General features: G+C 62.0%; 1 protein-coding gene across 1 annotated transcript; it reads left to right on the top strand.

The window, feature by feature from the left end:
• Positions 1-335: 335 nt before the first annotated feature.
• On the top strand, positions 336-11,868 carry PLA2G3 (phospholipase A2 group III). The gene is made up of 7 exons (XM_051976271.1): positions 336-864; positions 1,285-1,417; positions 2,006-2,140; positions 3,975-4,411; positions 6,179-6,308; positions 6,703-6,819; positions 7,422-11,868. The coding sequence occupies exons 1-7, from the start codon at positions 336-338 to the stop codon at positions 7,651-7,653; spliced, it is 1,713 nt and encodes a 570-aa protein (XP_051832231.1). The 3' UTR covers positions 7,654-11,868.
• The last annotated feature ends 284 nt before the right edge of the window (positions 11,869-12,152 follow it).

The raw sequence follows: 12,152 nt of genomic DNA, 5'->3' as shown, positions 1-12,152 counted from the left end.
CTCCCCGCGCGGCCGGGGAGGAGGCGGCTAAGGCTGGGGGGCAGAGGTGGGCTCCGGCCCGACATCCCTGCGCGTGGTCGCCGGCGTTCGGTGACGGGCGGAAAGAACCTCCCAGGGCGGGGCGTGGGGCCAGGTGGCTTTAAAGCGCCGGAGCCAATCAGAGGCCTGCCGGGGCCCGGCGGGGCTGGCGGATTCGGTTACTGAGCGGCGATCACCCCATACGCTCCATCCTCCCCCTGGAAGCCCGCCGCCGCCCCTCCATTCATCGCGCTGCCCCGGCTCCGCCGCACTTCCGCTCCGCCGGCCTCGCGGGCCTGCCAGCGGCTCGGGGCGAGATGGGGCGCGCGTGCTGGCTGCTCTGGGCGCTGGCGGCCTGGGGGGCCGCGCTGGGGGCCCCGGGGGCCGGGCCGGGGGCGCCGGGGCCGAGGCTCGGCTGGAACGCCACCTTCTGTCACCGGGCAGTGCCCGCGCCGGGGCCCGGCCCCCCCCTCCGCTCGCTGAGCTTCCTGAGCCGGCGCCCCCACGGCCCGGCGCTCTTCCACGCCCGCTGGGATGAGCGCGGGCACCTGCTGGAGTGCGCCTTCTGGGAGGAGGCCGCCCCCGTCCGCGCTTACCGGGCTGCGTGCGCTCGGGACAGGGCGGGCGTCTTCGCCCGCGCCCCGAGCCCTCCGCTGCGCCGAGCCCTGGGAGCCCTCCGGGAGCAGCGGGACGCCTGTGTCCGCTCCGAGGGGGACCCCCCGAGCGTGGGGCAGGAGACCCCGGGGGCGGCCGCGGGGCCCCGACGGCGCGCCAAGAGGGGCTGGACCATGCCGGGGACGCTCTGGTGCGGCGTCGGGGACTCTGCCGGGAACTCCACGGACCTGGGTAAGGAAGCGGCTCCTCTGCAGGGAGAGGCCGGGCTGCCCGGGGGACAGGGAGCCTGACGGGGCCGCGCTCGGCCCCAGCGGCGGGAGCCGGACGGAGTTAGAGGCGGAGGGCCCGGGTTCAAATGCTGACAGCCCCTTGGGACCCGTACGCGGAGGGGGCGGGGCAGACTCCTTTAACAAACGAGGGGTCGGGTTCAGCTGCCGGGGGAGGGGCCGGCCAAGGAGGAGCGGGGAGGGGAAGCCCCTGGCTGCCCCGGCCCCAAACCTGCAGGGGGGGATGGGGAGACCTGCCCCCGGCTGCCCCGGCCCCAAACCTGCAGGGGGGGATGGGGAGACCCGCCCCCGGCTGCCCCGGCCCCAAACCTGCAGGGGGGTGGGGCGGCCTCCCCCCCTCCCGCTCAGCCCTCCCCTCCCACAGGCCTCTTCCAGGGGCCCGACCTGTGCTGCCGGGAGCACGACCTCTGCACCCAGAACATCGCCCCCTTCCAGTACAATTACGGGATCCGGAACTATCGCTTCCACACCATCTCCCACTGTGACTGCGATTCCAGGTGAATGGAGGGACGCCCGACCCGGGAGATTCTCCTGGGAGGAAGAGGAGGCGGGGCCGGGGTGCGAACCAGCCACAGCAGCTTCTATGGGGTGATCCCCACCAGGGGCAGAGCTCTGGCTCTCCGCTTCTAGGTCGCTTGGGGGGGATAGTTCCCCGAGGACCTCATTTCCTGGGCCAGGGAAGGAAGCTCGGGAGAAGGAGTTCGGGCCAGAGGGGGGGGGTCCCTTAGACAGAAGCCTCCTACACAGGGGGCAGCAGCCCTCCCCTCCCCCAGGCGGGGCTCGCAGAGTGAGGATTTAGGAGCGGGCGCCTTCCTTTGATTTCCAGGGTATTTGACTTAATACGGTTCAAATTGTTCTGAAAAGAGGAATGACAAAAAACAAAAAGGCGCAAGAGGGGCTTCCGCTCTCATTCCTCGGCTTCTGGCTTTTCCCAGTTGAGGGGGGGGGGGCTGGGAGGCAGAGGCGGCTTGCTGAGGACTCTAAGCTCAGCCCACCTTTGGGGTCCCCTCCTCCCGCCCCTCCCCTCCCCTCCCCACCAAAGCTGTGGATGGGCCGAGGAACCGACCTTTGGCTCCCGGCCCCAGGTTCCACAGCTGCCTCCAGAGGCAACAGGATGCGATTTCTGACTTCGTGGGCACCACCTTCTTCAACCTGCTGGAGATTCCCTGCTTTGTGCTGGAGGAGAAGGAGGCCTGCGTCCAGTGGTACTGGTGGGGCGGGTAGGTGACCTGGGTCCCCGTGGTACCGGGGGTGGGGAGGTGACCTGGGTCCCCGTGGTACCGGGGGTGGGGAGGTGGCCTGGGTCCCGGTGGTACCGGGGGCGGGGAGGTGGCCTGGGCCCTGCCGGTGGGCGGGGAGGTGGCCTGGGTCCCAGTGGTACCGGGGGTGGGGAGGTGGCCTGGGTCCCGGTGGTACCGGGGGCAGGGAGGTGGCCTGGGTCCCGGTGGTACCGGTGGTACCGGGGATGGGTAGGTGGCCTGGGTCCCGGTGGTACCAGTGGTACCGGGGATGGGTAGGTGGCCTGGGTCCCGGTGGTACCGGGGATGGGTAGGTGGCCTGGGTCCCGGTGGTACGAGGGGGAGGGTGGGGGGGGGTGGGTAGGTGACCTGGGCCCTGCTGGTGGGCGGATAGGTGGCCTGAAGTCCATCTGACGCTCCCGTCCAACTGCTCCCACCAGATTTTTCCTTCCCCTCCCGGGCCCTTCCCCTGTTGTTCCTCCCGGGACTCCTTCCCCACACCCTCCCCCTGTTGTCCTGTACTGGCCAGAGGCTTGGGGCTACCCTGCTCTGGGGCTTTTGTGGGCCTAGGAGAGCGGGTGGAGGGCGCCCCCTGGCGTGTCCTGGAAGCGCGTCCTCGTCCGGACTCCCCGCTGCCGGCCCTTGTGGCCGCGAGAGCGAATTCTAGGTCCCAGTTTCAATTTCCTCACCTGTCAGATGAGGCAATAATGATAAGCAACCACCCGAGCCTGATCCCCGCTGGGGACGACTCTGCACCCCTCACCTGGAGAGCGCCGGTTACTTCGGGATTTCCTTCCCGGCCTCGATTTCTCCCTCTGGAGAACGAGGAGGCTCCGCTGAGCCTTTCTTGTCTGAGGCCTGAGAAGGCCGGGCACAGGTGGCAGCCCAGCCCCGAGGGCACCAAACCAGTAAGGCAGCCTCCTGACAGCCTTCTCCAGCCTGGTCGGGAGCTCGGGGGCCAGGGAGGAGAGGAGGAAAGTACAGCTCATCCTCCCCAGCTCCGGGGTGAGCTCTCTGAGCAGGAGGAGGCCGGAGACTCAGAAGAGCTGGGAGGGGCACCTGGAGAAATGGGAGTCCAGAAAACTGAGAATAGAAAACAGGGGAGGTCAGGGCTGGGAGGGAGCTTAGAACAGGGGGTGTCAGGGCTGGGAGGGAGCTTAGAACAGGGGATGTCAGGGCTGGGAGGGGTCCTAGAACAGGGGGTGTCAGGGCTGGGAGAAGGGACTTAGAACAGGGGATGTCAGGGCTGGGAGGGAGCTTAGAACAGGAAGTGTCAGGGCTGGGAGGGAGCTTAGAACAGGGGGTGTCAGGGCTGGGAGGGAGCTTAGAACAGGGGATGTCAGGGCTGGGAGGGGTCCTAGAACAGGGGGTGTCAGGGCTGGGAGGGGGCTTAGAACAGAAAACGCGGTTTCCTGAAGATGTCTGGGAAGTAGGATCCTCCATTTCCACAGGACTTTTGCCCTCACATCGGTGCCCCCTCCCATACTGTGTGTCTAGGAGGACAGAATTCACATGTCCGCTTGAGAGGGGGAGACAGGCTTGGGACGGTGCTTCGTGCCCGGGTTCCAGGATGGTCTCCAGGGCTGGGTCTCTCCAGAGCCTCCTTCTCCAGTCAGGACCTAAAGAGCCTTTATTAAGTGCTTCCTGCATGCTCCCCCAGCCCTGGAGAGGACTTTCTGAGCGGGCAGACAATGAATGGCCAGGGCAGAGACCCCCAGACCTCAATTTCCTCCAACTCTAAATGAGGGGGTAGGGACCAGACGACCATTTGGGGTCTATGGACCTTCCTCTCCTTCCTCCTTCCTCTCCTTACCAGGTGTAAGAAATATGGCCCCATTTCCCAGGCCCGACTTCTGCAACAGAGTCGCTATAACGTGACTCGGGCCCCGCCTAGTCCCGCAGTGAAGGCTTCTCGGAGGAAGCAGCAGAGACAGAGGCCCGGCTCCCGTTTCCGTCCTTCCCCGCCTCTGCCCAGCGGTCCTCAGAGAGTTAATTGCAGCGCCCAGCCACCGTCTCCAAACGTCCCCGGCCTGGTTCCCAGCATGCCGACCACGCCAGAACAGCCAGCGAGAATATCTGGGGACCCCTACACTGAGGGGAGACCTTGGAACGGAGGCCGCAGGCCTGGGGGGAACCAAGCAGCCGGAGGGGCAGCGGAGGGGGCTGCTCAGGGACCCCCAGAGACCCCAGCTCCTGAGGGTGCAGGCCCAAAGGGCACTCTCCACCCCGTCGACAAGAACAGCATCTACCAAGGTGAGCAGGGATGGGGCCCCTAAAGTGCATGTGCTCCCCTGGGTGACGGTGGGCCCGTGCCCACGCCTCCTCTAAAAATGGGGGCAATAAACACCCATCGATCCTGGGGAAGCTCTGCGAGGACAATGGATGTAAAGGGCTCGAAAACCTTAACTCGCCTCAGAAATGGAGAACAGCTCTTGCTCCTGCCATGGGTGTGCATGGCGGCGCTGGCCCTGGAGGGCGTCTGCTTGAGGGCCGGGAGTGGAGGGAAACTGAGTGAGTGTGAAAATGAGGTCCTGAGGTGGGGCGGGCTGCCTCGGGGGGGGGGCGTTTTAAGGGCAGTTCATGCCCCTCATGTGAGACGCCTTCCTCAATCCCCGAGCTGAGATTACCGTCATATTGTTCATCTCCTCCTTTAGACAGGAGGTTCCCTGAGGGCAGGAGCTAGAGCTTTTGCCTTTCCTTGGGTTCCTAGTTCTTAGCACTGTGCGAGGCATACAGTGAGTGCATAATAAATGCTTTATCAATTATTCACATCAGCACATGTCCTCTCCTCCATTAGAATGTTAACCCCCCTTACCCCAGGCCAGGGACTGATTTTTTTTTCTTTGTGCCCCTAGGGCTACACACATACCTGGCATACAACAGGTACTTACTAAATGCTTATTTAATTGATCCATTCTAAAGAGGGAATTCTGGTTCAGATTGGGATCGGACTAAATGCCTCTGAAGTCCTGCTGGGCCCTGAGATTCCAAGAGTCAGGGGTTATTTCTCTCTATCACTCTGTAGGATTGAAGCATGATTCAACAAAACATGTTAGCAAACGCTCCTGGGTGCCCAGCCCTGCCCCCTGGGGGAGATGACAGGGCTGCTTTATGGGAGAATAGAGTCGTTGGGGCAGAGATAAAAGGGACCTTCTGGAAGTCACCGAGACCAACCCTGGGATTGTAGGTGGAGAAACTGAGGCTGGGGAGAGGGCCACCTCGGTAGTAAATAGCAGTGGCAGGATCTGAACCCAGGACGTCTGAACTCCAGAACCACAGAACCACGGCACTTTCTATGCGCCGGCTCCCTAGGAAGCTTTGGAATTTATTGTGTTACAGGATGTGGATGAGTTAGTGCATAAAAAGACCTGTGGAATGAAGGGATGTGTGTGTGTGTATGTGTGCACGTGAGTGTGTAAGGATGTGTGTGTAAGAGTATATGTGAGTGTGTGAGAGTGAATGTGTGTGAGTGTGTAAGGGTGTGTGTGTGAGAGTGAGTGTGTGAGTGAGTAAGGTGTGTGAGTGTGAGTATGTGAGAGAGTGAATGTGTGTGAGTGTGTGAGTGTGAGTGAATGTGTGTGTGTGTAAGGGTGTGTGAGTGTGAGTATGAGAGAGAGTGAATGTGTGTGAGTGTGAGTGTGAGTGTGTGTGTGTGTGTGTGTGCATCTGCCCCGGTCTCTGAGCATGGGTCCTTAAGGGAAGTTGGGCCCTAGCACAGAGAGGACCCAGCTTGGAGTCAGGGGGATTTATGTTCCTGGGCCTTCAGGCACTGGCCGTGTGACTCCGGGCACTTTACCCCAATTCCCTTCCATCCCCCCCTCCCCAAATAGGGAACCCGAGCCCCAGGGAGTTAGAATTCGGGGCCCAAGGTCACAAAGCACGAGGGGGGGGAGAAATGTGAGCCCCTCCCTTTCGACCCTGCCTGCTGGCCGAGGTCCTGCCCCGGTGTTAGAGGTGCCTCGGGCCCACCCGAGGCCCCGCCCTGCTCTGGCCCCTCAGGGCTCCGTTCTCCGCCCCCAGACTTGTCCGAGCCCTGCGGCTGCTACCGGGAGCTGGACCTGTGTCCGCACAAGATCGAGCCCCGGGAGACCAAGTACCGGCTGCACAATTCGGGGGGCCGCACCCTCTTCCACTGCAACTGTACAAGGCGGTGAGAGGCCGGGGAGGGGGGGGGGGGGGGGGGAGCGAAGGAGGAGGGAAGGAAGGAGGGGAGAGGAGGGGGAAGGAGGAGGGAAGGAAGGAGGGGGGAGGAGGGAGAGAAGGAGGAGGGAAGGAAGGAGGGGGAGGAAGGAGGGGGGAGGAGGGAGAGAAGGAGGAGGGAAGGAAGGAGGGGGGAGGAGGGAGAGAAGGAGGAGGGAAGGAAGGAGGGGAGAGGAGGGGGAAGGAGGAGGGAAGGAAGGAGGGGGGAGGAGGGAGAGAAGGAGGAGGGAAGGAAGGAGGGGGGAGGACGGGGGGAGGAGAAGGGAAGGAAGGAGGGGGGAGGAGGGAGGGAAGGAGGGGGGAGGGACGAGCAGGGAGGACTCAGGCCGCGGCTGCCCCTTCAGGCTGGCGAAACTGCTGAGGACCAGGAGTCCCAATGAGGTGGAGGACAAACTGTGGCCGGCGCTGGCTCGGACCTGCTTCGAGCTGAGACCCCCTGAGGCCTGCGAGCCCAGCCGCGGGTGAGTGGCTGCCCCTGAAAGCTGGACCCGACGACCCCGCCCCGCTCCCCGGCGGTCCCCGCCTCTCTCTGGCCCCACTTTCCTCCCGGACTCAGGCGCCCCAAGGCCCGGCCTCCGCTCTCCTGTCCCACTTCCCGCCCGCCTTGTCCCTGCGGCGGAGGCCGAGGCTCGGGCCCAGCAGGTGGCGCCAGAGGCCCCTGTGCCCGCAGGAGGGAGCGGGGCGCAGGGACAGAGCGGCGGCTCTCGGTGGGGGAGCGGGGGGGAGGGGCAGCGGCCCCCGAACCTGCCCCTCCCGGCCGCGTGACCTTGGGAACCTCCCACCCCTTGAGCTTCGGGTGCTTCGGGGGCCGCTGGCTCGGGGCTTTGTCCGGCCCCGACGCTCTGTGTTCTAGACGCTGAATATTCTCTGCTCTGGCCTCTCCAACCTTTGCAGAGGAACGGAACCCCCGGGTCTCAGCTTCCCCCTCTGGGAAATGGGAGCTTGGGGGGGATGGTCCCTCAGGCCCCTCCCAGCTCTTCCATCCCCAGGTCTAAGCCCCGCCCCCACCCCGGACCTCCCCGTTCTAGGCCCCTCCCACTCTGACGGGTCCCTCCCCCCCCAGCTGCAGGGAGGAGCCCCGGGCCGTGGTGGTCCCCGCCCGGCACCTGCGGCGGCTGAGGAAGAAGCCGGCGGGGTGGCTGAGGGGAGTCCGAGCGAAGGTTGTGGAGAAGCCGCTGAAGAAGAGAAAGCGGGAGAGGAGGCCGCGGACTCGGGCGCGGGAGCTCCGGGGGGCCCTGCCGCTCTACGACAGGTGCCGAGAGATGGTTTCCGCCTGGCGCTGGGCACCGCGGTGATGGAGGAGGCGTCAGCCCGGGGCCGGGGCCGGGTGTGCGGGTCCCGTGCCTGAGTCCCAGCGGCCGGACATCCCCGGGCCCTCCGGGGCTTGGGGCAGCGGGCGCCCTCCCACTCGTGGCCCAGAACCAAAGGGCCCGGCTCCCCTCCCGTGACTGACGGGGCAGGAGGCCGAGGTCACTGTCGTGCTGGGGGGGATGGGAATGAGCCCTGGGCTGGGCGCCGGAGGCCCGAGTTAGGTCCCAGCCCCTCAGACTCCACGTCCGGTGGGGGCGGGTCCTCTCCCGTGGGAGCTCACAGTCTGGTCCCAGGCGGTCACCGTTACCGCCTGTTTCTCCATCTCTAAAATGTGGGGGCTGAAGGGCCCGGATCCTCCCAGGTCCTTTCTTGTGAGAACCCCAATAATCTGAGCCAGGCAGGCGGCAGCCCCCCCTCCAAAAGTCACGTCAACGCCCGTGCTCCCCTCGAAGCCCCGCCCCGTCTCCGGCCCTGGCTCCCTTCGTAGCTCGCGGGCCTTTCTCTGCCCTCGGACCAGAGCTTATTGACTGCCTGGGGAAGGGGGCAGATAACTGGGGGTCCCCGTCCTGTTGGATGCTGGACGATGTTGGAATATTGTGCAGTGGAGAGCCGGCCATGGTCCGGGCTGGGCGGGGGCTCCGCCTCATCCAGGATGCAATGGAAAGGTGACTTATCACCCGGGGTCTGAGCCTCCAGGGGGAGCGGCTTCCGGCGTCGGCAGGATCGCCCTGTTCCCGCCTCCTTGGTCCAGGAGGCTCTGCCCGAGTCCGGCTGAGCTGTGGCTACGGGGGGACAGGAGGGCATCTCCTTCCCCAGGGCCGAGCTGTGGGGGGCATCGTGAGCCTGTCTCAGGGCCGAGGGCAAGGCCAGAGGGAGGACCCAGGCTCCCAGTCTCTACTGGCGGACATGAGAGCTGGCAGCTCGGAGCTGGACCCCCTCCCCCCCATGTAAATGCGTTCATAGATAGGGGGCATTGATCCGTCCCAGCTGTGGGACCTTAGGCTCCCATTCTGACCCTCAGTTACCTCATCTGAAAAATGGAGCTAGACCTGATCAAATGGAAGCTCTTCCTATCCCAGACTTCCCCTGTCCTAAGCTCCTCCCAGCTCTGCTATTGCTTATTCCAAGTTTTCTTCTGATTGACATTCCCTGATAATCTCTGTTCCAAGACGTCCCCTATTCTAAGGCTCCTCCCAGTTCTGACATCCACGGTGCTCCCGATTTCTCTTCCTCTCCTCCCTCCTCCTCCCCAAGGCAGTGAGAAATCTGATGCAGGTTAGACATGGGCCAGCCTTCTAAGCGTGTTTCCTATTTGTCTCACTGTGCAAGAAAAATCAGATCGAAACGGGAAAGTGAGAAAGGAAAAACCCCGAGCAGACAAGTAACAGCAAAAAAAAAAAAAAAAAAAAAAAAACCAAGACAAGTAACAGCAAAAAGGGGAAAATGAGAAAGGAAAAACCCAAGACAAGTGACAGCAAAAAAAAACAAAAAACAAAACCCGAGACAAGTAACAGCAAAAAGGGGAAAATCCGGCGTTTGGACCCCACTCATTCCCAGTCTCTCCCTGGGTGCAGATGGAGCTCCACCCCAAGTCTAAGGGAACTGCCTTGAATCAGCTCATTGTTGAAAAGAGCCGCGTCCATCACAGTTGATCGTCACAGAATCTTGTCACTGTGTCCAATGATCCCCTGGTCCTGCTCCTTTCCCTCAGCATCAGTTCCTGTCAGTCTCTCCCGCCTCTGAAATCCTCCCGTTGGTCGTCTCTTACCGACCAATAACATTCCCTCACATTCATTCACCCCGATTTATTCAGCCATTCCCCACCTGAGGGCATCCCCTCAGTTTCCATTTCTGGCCCTACACAAAGGGCTGCCACAAACAGTTTTGGACACGGGGGTCCCTGTCCCTCCTTTAAGATCCCTTTGGGGTGTGAGCCCAGGAGAGACACGGCTGAATCGAAGGGGATGCACGGTACGCCTTTGGGTGTAGCTCCAAATTGCTCTCCAGAATCGACATCCCCTGTTCTGACTCCTTCCCAACTCTGATATTCCTTGTTCTAAGGCCCCTCCCAGCCATGATGTCCCCCCTGTTCTGCACCCCCCCTCCCCCTCCCCCTGCTGTCTGTGACCACCACTGCATCCTCCTCTCCCTTGCTCCACAGAAGGCTCTGAGGAGGGACTTCAGACTCAGGGGGGAAGGGCCCGCCCCCAGCCTCAGTGGTTGTGGACAGACCTTCCCTCCTCCCCAGCCACAGTCCCTGGAGTAGAGGAGTCAGCTCCCAGAGAAGCAGAGTGGGGGCTCCCAGAGAGGCAGAGTGGGGGCTCCCAGAGAGGCAGAGTGGGGGCTCCCAGAGAGGCAGAGTGGGGGCTCCCAGAGCTGCCAGGGAAGAGAACCTGAAACCCAGGACATAGCTCCCCTTCTGCTCTTGCCCCTGGGTTCTGGTCCCCCTGCTTCCTGAAAAGTGGTACAATGGACAGCGCCCATGGCCCGGGTCTCCCCTGAGGTCCGGAATGGCTGACTTGGGCGCAGCCTTTCTTTCTCTGACCTTCAGTTCTCTCCTCTGTGGAGGGAGGGGGTGGGCCTTGGTCTCCGGCCCCTCCCAGCCCTGAGCACTGTTCACCCAGCCTCGCTCGGAGGTCTCTGGTGACAGGGAGCTCACCACCCCCACACCCGCCCATTCCATTGTGAGCTGGCTCTAATTGCTGGGAAGTCTTGGGTCTTTGGGGCTGCCTTGTCATTTCTGGCAGCTCTAACCTCGGGACAAGCAGAAGGGGGCCCAGCCTCCCTCCAGTGACAGCCTCCGGAGGAAGGAGTAATTGCCTTTGAGAAACCTTGGGCTTCCTTGGAGAATTAGTCACCGTTCTCTGCCCCTGCGGGGCAGCTTGTGCCGGGCTCCCGTGTTGCCGGGCTTGGTCCCAGCCTCCCCTGCTCCGACTAAGGGGGTGATCTGCGCCCGGACTCTCCCCGCAGAAGGGAAGGCGCAGTTTAGCAGGAACGCCTGGGGATTTGGTCTTGGTATCCCCCCTGCCTGGAACCTCTGCCCCCCCATCTTCCCTAGCTTCTCAGTGACACTTCCAGGCTGCAGCCCCCGAACCCGTGGATCATGAGTTCGCCCGGGGCTGAGTTTCTCGGGGCATCTTGCCAGGGCTGCCGGACAGACCCATGTTCCCAGGGGTCTGCTTTGGTACCAGGTCAAGTGCCAGGATGACCCCTCTGGGATGGGGTTCCATGAATTTCTTCAGATTGATTTCAGTCCCATGTCACGAGACAACAGATGAGCCCCTTTGTTGTCATTTCGTCCAGTGCAGGAAGCTCTGATTTCTCAATCACTAGTCACTGCCCCATTGCTTCTTTCAACTCCCACCTCCGGGCCTTTGCCCCGGCTGTGCCTCCTGCCTCGCTCTCTGCCCGAGAACCACCTTCAGCAGGACCCTTCGCTGCTCCTTCAAGAGGCTTTCACCAAACCACCCAAATTCGTCTTGTCTTAGATGCGAACGTGTTGTTTCTCCCTTCAAACGGGAGCTTGGAGAGTTTCCTGTTTTACTTCATCTCCAGCGTCTGGCACACGGCGGGGGCCGATCAATGCTTGCTGATCGATCCCCCCCCCCATTTACCACCCTTCCCCCTCACACTCCTCTGCATTTACTCCTCTGGGCATGTGGAGGTGCCGTCCCAGGGAATGAGAAGCGACTGTTCTTCATTTTTATGGTGAATTAGCGCCCTTTATTGCAGCCTGGCCTCTGACACTGCCGGGGCCATCCCACAAGTTACCCAAAGTCCCAGAGCCCCAGACAAGCCAGGGCTTCCCATTGGGCATTTAGCCCCAGCACAGGCACCTCACAGTGACCCATTAGGAACAGATTAGAAGCATCCAAGTTAAAACTCAAGCCCTGGGGGGAAATCATCGGAGAAGGAGCGGAAGTCCTTGGAAGTCCTCTGCAGTTACTTGAACCCCCAGGCCCAGCACAATAATGTTCTTTCCGTGGGTCTGGAGTCAGGAACCACTGAAGTTTGAATCCAATCTCTCTCTCACTCGCTGTGTGATTCTGGGCAAGTCACTTCTTAACCTGCCTGCCTTAGTTTCCTCATCTGTAAAATGGGGCTAATCTCTACCTCACGGGGTTGTTGCAGGGATCAAATGAGATATTTATAAATCCCCGAGCACAGTAGCTGGTGTTTAATAAATGCTCATTTCCTTCCTTTGGGTGATCTCTGTTTTACATTACCTCCCCCCCAGCTCCTTCTCATTGACTGAACTGTCAGGTGGAAAGGAAATTATTTCCGTTCTACAAGACAGGAGCAAGGGGGACGGTGGGGGGGGGGATAGACACAGCCTTGAGAGAGTGAGGGTTCAGGTGCCAGCCCCGTTGTTTACTCATGACCTTTGAGACCCGACCTCTTTGGATCTGTAAAAAAAATCAGAGGGACTTTGATGAAATGCTCCCTTTCAGCCCTGAATGGACAAACAGCAGCTGAGGAAAAA

This window comes from Antechinus flavipes, chromosome 1 (assembly GCF_016432865.1).
Source record: "Antechinus flavipes isolate AdamAnt ecotype Samford, QLD, Australia chromosome 1, AdamAnt_v2, whole genome shotgun sequence".
In the NCBI taxonomy this organism is placed as follows: Eukaryota; Metazoa; Chordata; class Mammalia; order Dasyuromorphia; family Dasyuridae; genus Antechinus; species Antechinus flavipes.
This window is presented reverse-complemented; position numbering and strand designations above follow the sequence as displayed.